The 19,310-nt window shown below is 40.4% G+C and overlaps 1 protein-coding gene across 1 annotated transcript in view; it reads right to left on the bottom strand.

Annotated features, from left to right (window-relative positions):
• Positions 1–17,399, bottom strand: part of LOC106568951 (microtubule-associated serine/threonine-protein kinase 3-like) — a 52,512-nt gene extending 35,113 nt beyond the window's left edge. The window contains 6 exon segments of the mRNA XM_045693922.1: positions 7,239–7,396; positions 9,973–10,052; positions 10,212–10,232; positions 13,354–13,426; positions 14,241–14,326; positions 17,381–17,399. Coding sequence (XP_045549878.1) covers positions 7,239–7,396; positions 9,973–10,052; positions 10,212–10,232; positions 13,354–13,396 — 302 coding nt within the window. The 5' untranslated portion in view covers positions 13,397–13,426; positions 14,241–14,326; positions 17,381–17,399.
• Positions 17,400–19,310: the final 1,911 nt, after the last annotated feature.

Here is a 19,310-nt window from a genome sequence, read left to right as displayed (position 1 = left end):
CCTTCATTGTAAACAAGAATTTGTTCTTAATGTTATGGCTAGGGGTTCCGCTAGCAATTTCAACATCCAGTGAAATTGCAGAGCGTGAAATAAAATAAAAAATTGAAATATTTGACTTTCATACAATCACAAGTGCAATACACCAAATTAAAGCTTAACTTCTTGTTAATCCACCCACCATGTCAGATTTCAAAAAGGCTGTATGGCAAAAGCAAACCACGCATCTGAGGACAGCACCCCATCATTCAAACACATGACAATCATATTTCAATCCGCCAGGCACGACACAAAACTCAGAAATAACGATATAATTCATGCCTTACCTTTGAAGATCTTCTGTTGGCACTCCAAAATGTTCCAAACATCACAAATGGTCCTTTTGCTCGATAAATTCCGTCGTTATATCTCCAAAATGTCCATTTATTTAGCGCGTTTGATTCAGAAAAACACCGGTTCCAACTCGCCCAATATGACTACAAAAAAAATCTAATAAGTTACCTGTAAACTTTGTCCAAACAACTCTCCTAATCCAACTTGAGGTATTTTAAAACGTAAATAATCGTTAAATTTAAGACGGGATAAACTGTGTTCAATAGCAGATAAAATTAAAGTGGAACAAGCTTCAGGTCCCACGTCCCAAACAAAACAGTCCACTTGGCTATACACCCAGAAAGGAAAGGGCTACTTCTTCATTTCTCAAAGGAAAACCATCAACCAATTTCTAAAGACTGTTGACATCTAGTGGAAGCCCTAGGAACTGCAACCAGATGCCTCAGAAATCTAGATTCACATAGAAAACCAATTGAAAACCGTCACCTCAACAAAAATTCCTGGATGTTATACACAGACATAATTTTAACAGTTTTAGAAACTTTAGAGTGTTTTATATCCAAATCTACCAATTACATGCATATCCTAGCTTCTGGGCCTGAGTAGCAGGCAGTTTACTTTGGGCACGCATTTCATCCGGACGTGAAAATACCACCCCCTAGCCCGAAGAGGTTTTAACTGACTTGCCTAGCTCATTTTTTTATTCTATTTTACTACAACACATAGAAACGCACCATTTTCACATACAGTGCCTTCATAAAATATTTAAGACCACTTCCCTTTTCTACATTTTGTTATATTACATCCTTATTCTAAAACGGACTAAATAAATAAAAATCCTCAAATCTACACACAGTAACCCATAATGACCAAGCGAAAACAGGTTTAGACATTTTGGATGAAAAAAATAAAAACAAATAACTTATTTACGTAAGTATTTAGACAATATGATATGAGACTCAAAATTGAGCTCATGTGCATCCTGTTTCCATTAATCATCCTTAAGATGTTTCTACAACTTGATTGGAGTCCACCTGTGGTAAATTCAATTGATTGGACTTGATTTGGAAAGGCACACACCTGTCTATATAAAAAGGTACCACAGTTGACAGTGCATGTCAGAGCAAAAACCAAGCAATGAGGTCGAAGGAATTGTCCATATAGCTCCGAGACAGGATTGTGTCGAGGCACAGATCTGCGGAAGGGTATCAAAAAAAATGTCTGCAGCATTGAAGGTCCCCAAGAATACTGTGGCCGCCATCATTCTTAAATGGAAGAAATTTGCAACCAAAAAGACTCTACCTAGAGCTGGCCGCCTGGCTAAACTGAGCAATCAGGGGAGAAGAGCCTTGGTCAAGGAGGTGACGAAGAACCCAATGGGCATTCTGACCGAGCTCTAGCGTTCCTCTGTGGAGATGGGAGAACCTTTCAGAAGGACAACCATCTCTGCAGCACTCCTCCAAACAGGCCTCTATGGCAGAGGCTAGATGGAAGCCACTCTTCAGTAAAAAGGCACATGACAGCTTGCTTGGAGATTTCCAAAAGGCACCTAAAGTCTCTCAGACCATGAGAAACAAAATTCTCTGGTCTGACGAAACCAAGATTGAACTCTTTGGCCTGAATGCCAAGCAACACGTCTGGAAGAAACCTGATACCATCCCTACGGTGAAGCATGGTGGTGGCAGCATCATGCTGTGGGATGTTTTGCTGCGGCAGGGACTGGGAGACTAGAGATCCTTGATGAAAACCTGTTCCAGAGTACTCAGGACCTCAGGCTGGGGCGAAGGTACACCTAACAGGACAACAACCCAAAGCACACAGCCAAGACAACGCAGGAGTGGCTTTGGGACAAGTCTCTGAATGTCCTTGAGTGTCCCAGCCAGAGCCCGGACCTGAACCCGATGGAACATCTCTGGAGAGACCTAAAAATAGCTGTGCAGCGTCGCTTCCCATCAAACCTGACAGAGCTTGAGAGGATCTGCAGAGAAGAATGGGAGAAACTCCCAAAATATAAGGTGTGCCAAGCTCGTAGAGTCATAACCAAGAAGACTCGAGGCTGTAATCACTGGCAAAGGTGCTTCAATAAAGTACTGAGTAAAGGGTCTGAATACTTATGTAAATGTAATATTTTGTTTTTCTATTTTTAATAAATTTGCTAAAACCTTTTTTTGCTTTGTCATTATGGGGTATTGAGTAGATTTTTTACATTCATTTTAGAATAAGGCTATAATGTAACAATGTGGAAAAAGTCAAGGGGTCAATACTTTCCAAAGGCACTGTAGATGTAGTGCTGGAGATGAATATGAAGTAGAGTTTTCCCTTTATTAATAAACCAGGACAGTCGCATCAGTTAAAAATAGTAAGGTTGTGGGGATCCCCATAACCGGTAAAAATAAACATTTGTCCAGAACACCATTTCATAATTGCGGCTGACTGACACCTTTGCTTTTTCAAATCAAACTTTACTTGTCACATGCGCCGAATACAACAATTGTAGACTTTACCGTGAAACGCTTACTTACAAGCCCTTAACCAACAGTGCAGTTCAAAAAGAGTTAAGAAAATATTTACCAAGTAGACGAAAATAAAAAGTAACAATAACGAGGCTATATATAGGGGGTACCTGTACCGAGTCAGTGTGCGGGGGTACAAGTTAGTTGAGGTAATTTGTACATGTAGGTGGGGGTGAAGTGACTATGTATAGATAATAAAACAGCGAGTAGCAGCAGTGTAGAAAAGGGTCCATTTTTTTTATTGATGCAAGTAGAGACTGGATGGCTGGATGTAGTCACCAATCTCAGTCGTCAATAGCTTTATGCATAGCAGATGCAAAAGCCTTCACCTCTGTGCATAGATACGAACCGAAACCAATGTGAAAGAATTGTGAGTGAGAAGCAAATCATGACAATCTCAGTTACCCAGAAGTAAAATTGTTGCAAAAGTCTCATTTCTTGTTTTACGTCTTGGGAGAATGCCATTCACTATTGCGATTACCTTTTTGCAAAGAAGCTAAGTCTCCTCCCTTGCAAACAGAAACGATCAGCCAATCCCCTCCCTTCACTAAATTTCAGTGTTTATCATGGCCAAAAGAACATTTTTGTTTTCATACATTTTTTTTTACGATACAGCCAATTCTGACTTTGTGGCTGTGGAATCTAATGGAAACCATTTACCATCCGCACATGGGCTTGAAAATCACTGCACCAGTTTAAACACCGCCTTCGCTCAATCTTGAGTCGTCCAAATAAGCAACAACGAAAACCCAAAACCAGGAACTACTGCTGCTCGTAGTCACATAATTCTATGTGAACATGGACAGGATCTCGCCGTTTCGTCAGTCCACGAGAGATTAATCATAACATGAATACCATCTATTTTCTAGTATGTTTTCATTCAGTAAAAAAACGAAGGCTTATCGAAAAAGTGGCTATTTGCAAGGGCTGGGAATTGCCAGGGACCTCACAATACGATATAGTCGCAATACTTATGTACAGTATTGCGATTTCTCATGATTCTAGATCACACGCACAACTTTGGCCTACGTATCAAATTGCGTGGGGAGTATGTCGTTTGGAGAGGGTTGGCACCTTGGGAAGACGTCAGCGAGACAGAATAGAGTCGTGATGTCTGGCCAACGTACAGTATAAACAATGTAGAACTTAGAATGCTACATAGATCTGCAAGACATCTTGCCGACGAACAAACGCTGTCTAAACTGCATCTTCCCAATGAATCCTGTAGACATCGTGCCTACGTTGGGCAGATGTGTGTGCTATCTGGGAACATATTGCTCACTACATGTCTGCTGCCACTTAAATTTGCATACCACCACAACAGATGATGCAATCTCTATAGCACTCCACACTGCCCTTTCCCACCTGGACAAAAGGAACACCTACGTGAGAATGCTGTTCATTGAATGCCAAGCTGTAGTCAACACCATAGTGCCCTCAAAGCTCATCACTAAGCTAAGGACCCTGTGACTAAACACCCCCCTCTGCAACTGGATCCTGGACTTCCTAACGGGCCGCCCCCAGGTGGTAAGGGTAGGTAACAACATTTGCCACACTGATCCTCAACACAGGGGCCCCTCTGGGGTGCGTGCTTAGTCCCCGCCTGTACTCCCTTTTCACTCATTACTGCACTGCCAGGCACGACTCCAACACCATCATTAAGTTTGCCGTTGACACAACGGTGGTTGGCCTGATCACCGACAACATTGAGACAGCCTATAGGGAGGTGGTCAGAGACTCTACAGAGGGTAGTGCGTACGGCCTAGTACATCACTGGGGTCAAGCTTCCTGCCATCCAGGACCTCTATACCAGGGGGTGTAAGAGGAAGGCCTTAAATTGTCAAAGATTCCAGCCACCCTAGTCATAGACTGTTCTCTCAGCTACCTACATGTACATATTACCTCGACTAACCTGTACCCCCACACATTGACTCAGTACCCCCTGTATATAGCCTCATTATTTTATTGTTGCTCTTATTTTATTTAGTAAATATGTTAACACTTTCCTGTTGGGGCTAGGGGGCAGTATTGAGAATTTTGAAAAAAATATGTGCCCATTTTTAACTGCCTCCTACACCAACTCAGAAGCTAGAATATGCATATTATTGTTCAGGTTTGGATAGAAAACACTCTGAATTTTCTAAAACTGTTTGAATGGTGTCTGTAAGTATAACAGAACTCATATGGCAGTCAAAACCCTGAGACAAATTCTGACAGGAAGTGGATACCTGATGTGTTGAATTACCTTTAAGCCTATGCCATTGAAACACACAGGGGCTTATTAATTGTTGAGCACTTCCTATGGCTTCCACTAGATGTCACCAGTCTTTAGAAAGTGTTTTGAGTCTTATACTGTGAGACCTGAACGAACAAGAGCCTTGGAACGGTGGTGGCCGATTAGACTCTGAGTTCATGTTGGGTACTCTCGTTCCAAAACGTTTTAAAAGAGAATGCAAACGTCCGCCTTGAATATTATTCATGTTCTGGTTAAAAAAGGCACTAATGACGTTTGACATGTTTGAACGAACGTAAATATTTTTTCCCCCCTCGTTCATGACGAGAAGTCCGGCTGGCATAGATCATGTGCTAACAACACGGAGCTTTTTGGACATAAATGAGCTTTTTCGAACAAAACTACATTTGTTATGGACCTGGGATTCCTGGAAGTGACATCTGATGAAGAGAATCAAAGGTAATGGATTATTTACATAGTATTTTCGATCTCTCCAACATGGCGGTCAGTCTGTATCACAAAGCGTATTTTTCTGGGCACAGTGCTCAGATTATTGCAAAGTGTGATTTCCCAGTAAGGTTATTTTTAAATCTGGCAATCCGGTTGCGTTCAAGAGATGTAAATCTATAATTCTTTGAATGACAATATAATATTTTACCAATGTTTTCGAACAGTAATTATTTAATTTGTTGTGCTGCTTGACTGGAGGTTATTGGAGGGAAACGATTTCCTCAACATCAATGCCATAGTAAAACGCTGTTTTTGGATATAAATATGAACTTGATAGAACAAAAAATGCATGCATTGTCTAACATAATGTCCTAGGAGTGTCATCTGATGGAGATTGTCAAAGGTCAGTGCATCATTTTAGCTGGTTTTCTGCTTTTGGTGACGCCTGTCTTTGAATTGACAAAACATTACACACAACTATTGTCAATGTACTCTCCTAACATAATCTAACTTTATGCTTTTGCCGTAAAGCCTTTTTGAAATCGGACAACGTGGTTAGATTAAGGAGATATTTATCTTTCAAAGGGTGTAAGATAGTTGTATGTTTGAGAAATTTGAATTATGACATTTAATTGTTTTCAAATTTGGCGCTCTTGATATTTCACCTGTTGTTGATTGGGTGTACCAGGGGTGGGACGCTTGCGTCCCACATAGCCCATAGAGGTTAAAACTTCATTGTTGGTTAAGGGCTTGTAAGTAAGCATTTCACAGTAAGGTCTACACCTGTTGTATTCGGCGCATGGGACAAATAACATTTGATTTGCAGAGAGACAAGGGAAAGCATGAGAAAATGAGTCACGAAAATTAAATAAAAAGTGCTGAAAAAATGTGGCTAACTATTTAAAAAGATATTGTCGAGCAAGCTATAGGATGAACAATGCTGTAGTTTTGGCGCAGGTACAGCCGACTAGCGCAAGCTCACGGTACCTAGCAAAAAAAACAAATTCCTATCATTTACAGTATTAAATAACACTAATATGTGAGAACAATACTTTTGGTGAACAAATGTTTAATTTTGTAGTTATAATAAGGTTGGTAGCAACGTGAAAATCGTTGTGGAAATCTGTTGCAGCTCAACTCCACTACAAAACCAACAACGCAATGCTCTCTTTAGGCTGGCTGGCTGGCTAGCTAGCTAGCAAGCAAACAAACGTAGCTACACACAACAATTTGAAAGTTAATATCAGCATGTGAAGTAGCTAGTTATATGATCAATGGCTCATTCGAGAGAAGACAACCTTCTGCGTTATGACATCGAACAGTATTGAAATTTGAAATGCATGATTGACGTTTTCGATCTAAAAGTAGTATTCCTATTGAATTTCCAGTGTAGTTTATCACAATTCTACATCATACCAGGTGGATTTCTGCCTCCTTGAACGGCAATGGCTGAGATACAAATGAAAACATGAAATGAGAAAGGCGCAAAAACAATAATTCAAAATGGGGGAATCTAAGTAAGCATTTCACGGTAAAGTATACACCTGTTGTATTTGGCGCATGGGACAAATACAATTTTATTTTGAATCTTTCTTTTAACACTTCAACTGTTGTGTAGATTCATAAATGCATTAGGAACATCTGAAAAACCTTTATCTGGGGGCGAACGGTCCCTTTAAGTGTGTTGGTGGTCTGATTGGTGGCGTGCCTACCTAAGACTGCGGGAGCGGAGCCTCACAAGGGATGAAGGCTGCCCTTCCTCGTCCGCCAAACTCTCTGTGCTCCGGAAGTGTTTAAACAGGAAATTAAGCTCATCTGCCGTGGGCTGGAAGGGCAGCTGGTGCAAGTGCTCCTGGGAGGAGGAGGAGGACTGGGGGAGGAGAGTGAGAAAGAAGGAGAGAAAGAGTAAAAGAAAGGAAAGAAAGAGAGAAAGAGATGAGAACGAGACAGATCATCAGTATGTGTTCTGACAAAGTTGGTTTTTTTCTTCCATAAGATGGGGCCCTGAGGCCTTGATACACCAACAACAAGCTAGAGTTCTGTAAATATGCGTACATGCAATCAACGCAACGCCCTTTGTGAACTCATTACCTAAGTTGATTTTAAAAGTGCTGACAAAAAGTGTTCAGGTTAACTCAGCTCTGAAGATGAATGAGATTTGGCTGAAAAGATTTCCCTTTCCATAAGTAAGCTATAACATCACCTTGCCACGTATTATAAGTCAACGCATAATGCTTAGTAGCTGAATTGTCTTTGATGTTTCTATAGAGCCAACTAAATGTCTAAGCTAAATTGGATTTTGTGGGACTGCGAACAACGTCCTGCATCCAATTTGGTCTTAAAAAAAGGATTCCGTGAGCTTTCAGTGTGTCACCAGAACCAGTATTTGTTTCCACAGTAGCCCGAGGCATAGATGACAATGTATTTTCATTTAAAACCAAAATGCGCAACACGCAGACAGTGGAATTTATTAGCGTCCAAAAGCTTGTGTTTCCCTGAAGGAGGATCATCTGACCTTTTCTCTGAGGAGGGAACCGGAGCACTACATAATGAGTTAACTGACACCAGGCAGTGAATGGGGCATTGTGTGGGAGGGGAGGGACTGACCTCACTGCCTAAGCCATGCATTTAGCCATAGGAAAAAGAAGAAAAAAAAAAAAATCACAGCCCAGACATAGCAGCCTGAATAGAATGGGCCTCGTTTGTCCGCCGGCTGGGGTATCTTTCGACAACTCCAAAAAAAGAAAACAATGCCACAAGACCCAGACACAGCTGACAGATTTAGTTGCCCTTGGTTTGACTTCCTGTATACAGTGCAGTACGAGGAAAATTTGCAATGTCATCCAGTACTTGTCTGGCTGGTAATGTACTGTTTTTTCCACAGGTCTAGGTTTTATTGTTAATTTGTCACCTATTGGGTGAACCCAGGTTATCTTAGGCTGGGGGGGGGATATATAGCTAGGAAAAAGGGGTCCGACACACTAAAATGGTGCTGGGAGACTAATCCAAAACTAGTCAAGAAAAAAACGACTTAGTAAACTGAAATAAAATAACAAACCTGTTCGAAAAACTAAAACTATACTGAAACTATTATCTTTGACTCCAAAACTAATTAAATACCATCAGGAATTATATTCAATTTTAGATTTTTTTTAAAATTTTGGGAGGAATAAAAAGAAAATTAATGAGGTTTTCAAGCTTTTTGGAGGATTTACTGAATATGGTTGTTAAGTGCGGCCAGGAGATGGCCTCAAGCTTTTCACGCCTAGCTTGTGCATGACTATCAACAGGTAGCTAACTTGATTCTTCTTACATGTACCATTAAAATTCTAAAGGATTAGATTGATATAAACATGGATGAGAGTTTCCTTCCACCATTTTTTTTTTACTTGTCTCGGCACTCTTCCTATTGAATCTAAGACACATTGAAATTGACTTTATAATTGTAATACATTGACTAAGACACACTTTTTTTTATATAACTAAAACTAGCAAGTCAGGTCTGAAAACTAACTAAAAATAAAATGAATGACTAATTTAAAAAACTAAATGGGAATAAAAACAAATATAAAAATACCAAAGTATATCAACCTTACAGAAATAACGTTAAGCAGTGCAAAGCAAACAACCAATGCCCTGAGCAACTGAAAAGTTAAGTGAGGATCTCACATCAAATTAGGTTATTTTGGGCTTTTAATCATGGGGGTTAATGAATAAATCATTGTACAAAAACTACAAAGTAGTCATTTTCCTAAGTTCCACTCTACCATAACTCCCTCAAGCCAAAACACTGACAAAAAGCTTAAGATGGATGAGGAGGGCTTGCGAGGCGTTTCATCAGTATTACTGTTCTCCCATCAGGTGACTCTGGAGTCCTGCTCTTACAACTGTTCCACAGCTGGTTTACATCATTCACAGATGTGCTGAAAAGGACACTCGGCTGTTTATAGGGGATATTGCCAACAGACAATATAGAGATGAACATTAAACCCATTCTGTGGTGAACCATTACAGCCACGTCAAGGCCAGGAGACTTAAATCCCGGAACAACGACAAGGCACACACACAGAATATCCCGGACAAGCGCCTAAAACAGAATATGCAACCCAAGCCCCAAAAAGGACAGAATATCCCAGACGAGTCGTCCCCCCCCCCAATTTTTTTTTATATATATATATTTTTTTTTACATGTGCCTCGTCTTCCCTGGTTCCTGTTTAGAGGTCTTCTACTGTATAAAATGTCTTACTTTCTATTACTAACCTTAAAATACTGAACTTAACAGCCACATGTTCTAAGGTGGTGTTGCTACATAGACATTTGATTGACAGCTATATTGAGTATTGACGACAAGGAAAAAAAAATAAAAAAAAAAAAAAAAACTCCCTTGCTGGTCTTGGAGGAAGAAGGGCTTAAATATTTAAATGAGGAAGAGAGGGACCACTTACAGACACTGAGGAGCTGGGGGGGGTTGGTGCCATAGCCAGACGAGGGGACGGAGGCCACAGACCATCTCCGGCCATCCGCTCTGGAAAGACATGGCGCTTGTGAGCGTTTCAATCTCTTACACATCCTCTTGAGAGTTAATCACGAAGCACTACCAAAAGCTGTTTAATGTGTTTAAATGGAGTAGCATTTAAAATTGACATGAGGGGGGGGGGGGGAAAGGAGACAAATGTTTTCCTACCTTTCAGTGCGGGCCAGGTGACTGGTTCATCACATTATGACAGACAGAGAGACAGACAAAAACAGTCAGTGAGACGGTGGAGCGGTCAGAAGCTCACAGACTGGAGTCAAGGTTCAGAACATCAGGCAACATCTGAACAGCTGATATCAGGCAACAATGCTATGAACACATTGGCACCTGCCTAATGAGTCATTTCACACACACATTGCACTACCCCTTCAGCTCAATCACTTCAGTCTACATCCTAGCCAAATCTCCCACCTCACCACAACTCACTAAAACATCTTCATTTACAAAATGTGACACGCCATGTTGACAAACATGTTACTTCGGGGCCCATTTCCCCTGACAGGTTCTAGGATGGAGTTGATCCATAATGGCATGTGTGCCACAATATTCCTCATGCATCAGGTTAGCGTCCTGTACAACCAGCTTGACTGACATGTCGACAAATCAGGTCTGACTTAATGAGATTGGGGTTTCTGTGGGTATCAGGGCAAGGATTAGTCGGCTGAAATATGTCCCTTTCTCTTCATATCTCAGATGTATTATTAAACCTTTCCACTCATAGGACTCGTCAATCCCGTAGATGGGTTGAAAACGGCAGATTTTGTCATTGATAAGCACCTAAATTGGAACGCAGTGGCTGTACAGTAACATGTTATATACATGACGTCAGATCTCAGGTTCTCCGCTTCAGATCGCTGTATGGGTTTTGACTGACAGACATTAAACTTAAGCACTGCCCGCAACAACCCCCCCCACCCCCGCTAATTGGGCTACTTTTGCACATTTGTTGTTGTCCAAGTGAGGGAAACGCTGCGAATCGAAAGGAGTCGATGTGTTCTGAAAGATGAGACATTGAAGATTATAATAAACACCACTTTGATGTCATACACGCAAAACCACACACCCTTAAGTCCAAACAACATTTACATATTGGAAAACTCCTGTAATTTACAGTACCAACGTTTATGATCGCTGTGTTTGATCCACAGTTCTAAAGATGACATGCGTTATACCCTGGCTTGTCCTGACAACAATGAGCCTGTTTGTCGTACTGTGAAGAACATTTGCCACGGAAACACGCACTTGAATGCACTCATGACTCCATTCTTTGCGCACCAAAATTACAAATCGGTTGGTCTGAAGTGCCTTTAAAAAGCCTAACACCGTAAGATTGTGTTTTATAGCTGAGGTAGCCATGTTGGAAATATAATACGCTTTCAAAATGATGCCCACCTGAACCAGATTGCGATTTATAATGGAAGGTTTTTGGATTACAACAGTAAATTAGATGCACTCTATAATTGTGCGAAGGTGGGAATGCAGGGCTGTGTTCCAAACACTTCCTCAAAAGGCAAAGCTAGGAGAGCTTTAAGGCTCTTTCCTTGAGTCATAAAAGGTGCATTGAAATCACTCAGGAACTTTGCACAGTTTGATGAGGTGTGTAGCCGCCCAGTTAGATCTATTACTCAAACGCCAGTAACCGTTTTTTTCTGATCTTATTCTCTCCCCATAATCTCCCAGTGTTCCCTTTCAATTGCTACCATAGTCATGCGTATGCTTTTTAAAATTGTGTTAGAAACATTTCAATTGGACTCTATCGATATAGGCCAATTTCCACGAGTGTAAGGGGTTAATAATAGTGATATTATTTAATATTAAGGTACCATACCGCTGGAGAGGAATGAAAAGGGAGGCTGTTTTGATGTGTGTTTTTTTTTATCAATACCTGTGTACAGAGGTTTCCGGGCAAGCCAAAACAATTGGCGAATTATGTGATTCGATTTTTTTTTTAAATTTAACTAGGAAAGTCAGTTAAGTACAAATTCTCCTTTACAATGACAGCCTAGTGTACAGTTGAGTCCCTTCTTGTTTCACACGGTTAAACATTTGCTTTAGTACATTAAATCAAAAACACACTTGGTTGTAGCATCTGGAAAATGTGGACATAACCTGGGAGCTTTCCACCATAACAAAGTTCCGGTAACAGCTTTGATTGAAAGATACCCATGGCACCCATTTTATTATGTGACAGTATTACTCGCATGGTGTTGTTTACGTGGCCAAATAATTGCATGCACAACAGACTGCAATCTATGAGTAGGTCAACAACTATCCCAGCTCAACACCTTACATAGTGCAGCCACAGCATCTGTCCACAGCAGCATCTCGGAAACCTCCGTAAATTTAGCAGTGTCATGCAAGTTAACGCAAACTTGCGCACGGCTAAAATGTCCCGTGTGATTTCCCCCGCTTATCTTTAAGGCTTATGGTATGGTACAGTGATACTGTACCATAAAAGGCTTTACCTCACCGTCCTCAAGCCTGACTGGGTTGCGCTGTTAACCACCAAAGTGGATGAATGACTGTGAGCAAGCCCACCACTGGATACAATGTGAAGCATGATAGACTTGACATGAGGCTCTGCTCGGAACACATCATAATGGCAGCCACGAATAATGAGCATGGGCAATGCATAGTGACGCTCCCTTTAAAATTGCACTGATAAATAACAAGTCCCATGTCCCGCGAGTGCCCCTAGCCATTCAGCTGGCTTCGTTCTAAAGCACTGTCCTCCTCATTAATAGGTTTTTCATGCTGTGGTCATGGGAGTGATGGAGGTTACCTACTGTACCAAACCATCTCGTTCCTCTGCAATTCTGGAAGGATCTATACTTTTTGACACTATATGATTTGCCATTTATTTCTATTGGCCACCAAATAATCTGAAATACAACCAAAACAAACAGCAAAAGAATCCAAGAAATGTTTAGAGTCACAAGCTTGATGTAGTCATTGGGTGCTGGGAATATGGGACCAAATACTTAACTTTGTACTACTTTAATACACATAAGTGAATTTGTCCCGATACTTTTGGTCCCCTAAAATGGGAGGACTATGTACAAAACGTGCTGTACTTCCTAAACGGTTCACCCGATATAATACCCTCAAATTAAATCTGACAGTCTGCACTAACCTCAGTCATTGTATCATTTCAAATCCAAAGTGCTGGAGTACAGAGCCAAAACCTTTGTCACTGACCCAATACTTTTGGAACTTCAATAACACAGCCAAATTAAAAACTAAATTGCTTCTATTAAACTGAATTTATTGAAAAGATAGGACTTTTTCTTACCTGCGCGCAAACTGGAAGTTGGCAGAGGCACTGGCGGATACATTTCTGGTGCTTTCTTGGGGACTACTTCCAGCTGAAACACAACAAATCAGACTGTCAGAGTTTTATCACTGGGACATGTTTTTTTAACTATGAAGAAATAGGCCATGTTGCTATAACTGTAGCCCGCTGTCATTCTTGGGAGCTGATGACGCACAAGTAAAGGACAAGCGACCCTAAATGCAAAGCAATCGGTCTCAGGTGGAACTGAATTCAATAAACTCAACGCATATTTACGACCATATGATCTGGAGAGGACAGGGTTTTTGTGATGGGCCTAACTCACGCTCCCTTGATAAGTCTCAACTCCATCCGTAGCATTGAACTTTTATTAACTGTCTGGCCATCCGGATTTGTTATGATGAAAATAAGCTCGACTGTCTGCTTGTTACAATGGAAGAGGATAACAAGTCTCAGATTTACTAAGTCCTCCACTGGCTCACAACCAATAACCATGAATGAAGCCTTTCTCTCTTTCATGTGAAGTATATTTCATGTTATTCCCCTAAAGCGATACAAACCCCTCCGGTTTCGCAGTAGGGAGATCGTGATCTGTACATGAACGTCTTCGGTAACTTCAGCTTCAAAACAGAAGCCAAACAGTAATTTGAGCTTTGTCAGCTCAGCTGCTGCGTTCGCCTGTCTGAGAAAACTCTGAACACATATCATGTGGTTAGCTGTGTGTGTGTGCATTGTGCTCTGCTGGCACAATGCACTGGAAAGGCCTGATTGGTCTGCTGTCTCTAATGTCACATGCTGATTGGTTTGCTATGTGTTTATCGCATGCAGGTCTGGTATCTCTATCGCATGCAGAGTGCAGTGCGGAGACAGCTCACAACAACACCTACCTGTGGCAAGGGGGAGAGGTGAGAGTGGTCGGGAGAGTGAGGGCGAGGGGGTCCCGACCGCCAGACTCCTTTTGTTGTTACGGCAACTGCGTGGGAAAAAAAAGGGAGAGAATTGCTTTGTGACACATTATAGTGGAATGTAAACAGAGTTGTGATATGGGGCTTGAATGTAACATGCAGGTGTTATGAATATTTTGCCTGTATGATACAGTACATACTTTCACCACAAGTTTTGAGAAGTCATGGTACAGCAGATTTATCATTCAAATTGTGTTGGAAAATAATTTGGACCTTCTGTTTTTGGCTTATAGTTCCCCATCACAATCTAGGCAGGGCCGTAATGACCATCTAATTTGGTTGAATTGCACAATTTTGATAAACCCAAATGAGTGAGCTCAGCAGTCCATTGGTTCAAAACTGTCTCTGTTATTAGAGGGCTACAGTGCTGCAGGGTGTGTACCCACCAGGCTCCATGGCCAGGGGTAGATTTACAGAATGGAAGGAACTCATTTTCAGTTTGTTTGTTTTCGGAGATGACGGATCCCCAGCCCCCATTGTTGATGTTGGGCTGCCACTGTAATATCAAAACCATCTCGCTGGCAGTGACCTAAAATAATTGAGGAGCTCAGACGACAACTGAGTCTGACATTTCTGGGTTGGCATAGAGATCGGATTACAAAAGATGCCCCTTGTAATAAAATTATTTTCATGACTATTATTTCGTCAAACTTTGTGGAAATCAAATCACAATCAAAACACAGAGGCAATGGAAATGATTTCTGTCTCAGTCTATCAACAACCTGTATTGCTAGTAGGGACTTTACCCAGTACCATGCATAAGGAAGCGAAGTGTAAATAAATAAATAAAAAAATAGGCAGGTTTGTCATGAACAGAGACTGTGGTGAATGCTTGGCTGTTGACACTGCTGGTGTTAGCGGTCAGGCGCACCTTGAGGTGCGGGATTCTAAAAAAAATGTAGTAGGCTGTGGTCAAACATGTAGGCTACAGACATTTAATGAATCGCCAATGTAAGCTACTGTAGTGAAATACCTTTTCTACAAAATGTTACAAAAATTATACTAAAATGTTAAAGGACATTGAGTGCCAATAAATATTCAGTGCCAACCCTGCTTTTTCTATTAAGTTCATATCACTAAATAGAGAACCCATGTGAATACCATACAACTTCAATTAATAGCCAGGGTGTTTATTTTCTTAAAGATGGACTCACTATGCAGAAATCGCTCTGCCATCTCCGTGTTGCTAAAATTCGAATAGTTCGCCTAATTTCAGATTATGTGACAAAACAAGCAAGTATAGCGAAGAGAATCATTGTGCCATCTAAACCACTGAAATATATTTTCCATAACCAATAATATTGTATTTTCAGCTGGTGTAAAAAACAGAAAGTTAGACACAAAAAAATAAAATCTTAAGCACGGGAAACGTAGAAATAGCACACATAGAACAGATCTGTGAACTGACCTCAAAAAGCAATAAAATCAGTCAGGTCGCCCCAGATCTACCGCTTCTTAGACTTGCTTTTAATGAGAATGACATATCTGTAACTCACAATATTTTTGTGAAATTGGTCAGGTCGCCCCAAAAGTTACATATTGCAGCTTTAATGCACACAGCTTTTGCTAATTTAAACCTCAATTCATGGTAACCTCGTAAACAATTTATTTACATCGGCGTTTTTTGAAACAGGCGTTTATTTGCTGAAATGTGCGCCTTTGCCCAGCTATTAAAAGGTAAATTATACAGTATTGCTTTATATTTCAGCCTAGTCTCATACACTAGACGTAACATAATAAATGAGAATCTAGGAAATTAGTAAGATATGGTTACATAAGACAGAAGGTTACTTAAGGCAGAAACAAAAAGTTGGGTGGGTGTAGAACACGAACGTCTAGCAACGCAAAGGTTGTGTTTGAATCTCATCATGGATAACTTTACCCTTTTAGCAACTACATAGCATGTTAGCTAACCCCTAAGGTCACTCTAACCACTAGCCTAGTTAACATTAGCCACCTAGCCAACTTTAGCCACAACAAATTGGGATTCGTAACATATCATACAGTACATATCAAAAATTCATAACATATATGAAATTGATGGACATCCAAAGTAATTATTAACAATACATACAAAATAGATGAGGATGTCGACAAATTAATACATATCATACCAAACTTTAACATATAGAGGGGTTTGGTTAAATGTGGAAGACACATTTCAGTTGAATGCATTCAGTTGTACAACTGACTAGGTATCCCCCTTTCCTTTCCATTAGTGCTGAGTGATTCAGTTTCGGTTCGATTAAAAAAATAAAAAGAAAGTTTTCCCTTTCACATTTTTTTAGACATTAAATGCACTATGGATTATGTGGGATGAATGCTGTAACACGGAATAAAACATGTAATAAAAGCCCCATGATGGTAGTGACTGCACATTACTGCTTATTATCCATCATTTTCTCACATTACTTTAATAAAATCTTTGTTTTATTTGGTGATATGATTTCATTCCAAGTCATCATCTCTATAGAGCTGTTGCCTATGCAGTCGGACAAAATCATTTTAGTAGTTCAAAGTAAATAAGGTATACTTTTATGACTACTGAATACCAACTATCAAATCACTTAGATCATGCATTTTCAGGGTCACGACACAACTGCTTTCTATCCCTCTAGATCTTGCGTTCTCTCATTCTCTGTGTCTGCACCGCACAGAACGGACAAGTTTAAGGGGGCACGCAATGGATTATGGTCATTGTAGTTAATTACCATGTTCTGTGCTAAACGACACAGAATATTTGCCTGTTGGAAACAACAACTCCCTACAACATCGCACAACTCAGGCTTGATCTGATTTCTCTCTACAGAAATGGCATTCAAATAATTGATCTGAAGTTGGTCAATTAACCCAAAAAATAACAAATGTTGGTTAATCGCTCAGCACTACATATACTAATTTGAGTATCCTGGATTTCCATTTACTATGTTACATCTACCCCTGAGTCCAGGTTGCATTTTTAGCTCGACTATTGTATAACTTATACCAATTGCATTCAACTCCTACCCTATGCTTGGTCAGCTGCCTGCTGGTTTTCTGTTCTACCTGATAATTGCACCCACCTGGTGTCCCAGGTCTAAATCTGTAGAGGGGAACAATTAAAAAAAAAAAAAAAAAATGGAACTGGCTTCGATGTCAAGAGTTGAGTTTGTGGGGCCTATACTGTAATGAACAAGTTGTGAGCCTTGTGCATGAACAATACCGTGTCCCTATGGACAGCTGCTGCTTCTATAAGACAATACATAGGCAACAATAACCGCATAGTCTACAATGGCCACGTTTCTCTATCGGAAAAACAAAACTAGGGCGGATGTAAACCGACAAAATACAGTAGTTGAGACCATAACGCGAAACCATAGTGAACAACATGAAAGCAAAGGCAAATTTGTACTATGGCTGTAAATGGGAAAGTTACTGTTAAGAGAAAATCTAAAACAAAAAACATGAAATAAGCGACGTCATTTTAGTCTGTCGTCTGGTGATTGCATTTTGCGTTTCAATTGTCTTAGTCAAAGCAATAGGCTAAAATGCGCGGGTCCCATCCATAAGTCTTACACTATCACTGATTGAAGTAGTTTGACAAATCAGATGATAGAAGAAAATCAGATTACCTTTTCGATCTTTTCATCATGGCCCCAGTCACAAAACTTGTTTTGTAGCTGGGCAAGACTGTCCAGTAGTAATTCTGATCAGACATGATGAATTAAAGCGATACTTTGAATCAAATTTCGTAAATGTTCACTATCTCTTGAGTAACATAATTGTTATTTCCTCGGAAAGCACTCGGAGTCCGAAACCAAAAACTCCGACAATGGTTAGCACTATCTAACTTCATACCCGTGGCAGTTCAGGCGATAAAGCAACCGTAAATGATGCCGTCATCGCTTTATTTCTTCCCTGTGAATTTTCGCGCACTACATTACAAGTCTTTCGCGCACATCAATATTTCCAAATCACCAAAACGGATTAAAAAAAACTTCCCAGATACAGCTAATAATTGTACAGATAAATGTGTCAGCCCATCGGTTGGAGGAGGGATTGCCGCCGATGGGAGGAAGTTGTCATTTGGGGATTGTTGCGCTCACAGGAAAGTTTGATCATGGGTTTTACGTTTACATCTATACCAATATCAAGTTATTCTCGGGATACTAAAGTATTCTGTTTTTGAGTTGACGCATATAAACATCTTATCCCGTTTACAATAACCCTAAAAATCTTGATTCCCGTTCATGAGAAACCCGGATAAGATGCCCGGGATAAGCTGATTTTAGACGGGATACTGTGACATGTCGACACCTTATCCCGTTTACTGTTGTTTTTCACGGTCTGCGCAGGCTCAGTTTCGCATATCATGGGTGTGGTGTGATGAGTCGTCGGATTGTCAAACAAATCACTTTTAAAAAGTAGGCTACACATGCCGCAGTTTGATCCGCCATAATAATGTATTTTTCTGATACACCGAGCCTACTGGCTTAGGCTACTTTCACCCCTTATACGTTTCCACTTATCATTTCCAACATTAGGGAGTCCATTTGTTTGTCAACTAGGCTATAGTTAGATACATGCAGCTTCTCTTGTCATAACTTGTTGCGCCAGAAGACTAAATAAAGTAGTGTTCACCAGAATAATGTCTCACATCGGTCCAAAAGGCTTCTTAACAGCTCCTACTCTCAAGCAATAAGACTCCTGAACAGCTAATCAAATGGCTACCCAGACTATTTGCATTGTCCCCCCCTCCCCTCTTTTACCACTGCTGCTACTCTGTTCATTATCTATGCATAGTCACTGTAATAAATCTACCTACATGTACATATTACCTCAACTAACCTGTGCCCCCACACATTGTACTGGTACCCCCCTGTATATAGCCTCGCTAGTGTTATTTTTATACTTATTTTTTACTTGTTATTTTTCTTAAAACTGCATTGTTGGTTAAGGGCTTGTAAGTAACTATTTCACTGTTGTATTCGGCGAATGTGACAAATACAATTT

The sequence above is a fragment of the Salmo salar genome, chromosome ssa14 (genome assembly GCF_905237065.1).
Source record: "Salmo salar chromosome ssa14, Ssal_v3.1, whole genome shotgun sequence".
Taxonomy (NCBI): domain Eukaryota; kingdom Metazoa; phylum Chordata; class Actinopteri; order Salmoniformes; family Salmonidae; genus Salmo; species Salmo salar.
Note: the sequence above shows the minus strand (reverse complement) of the source record. Positions and strands in the feature narration are given on the sequence as shown.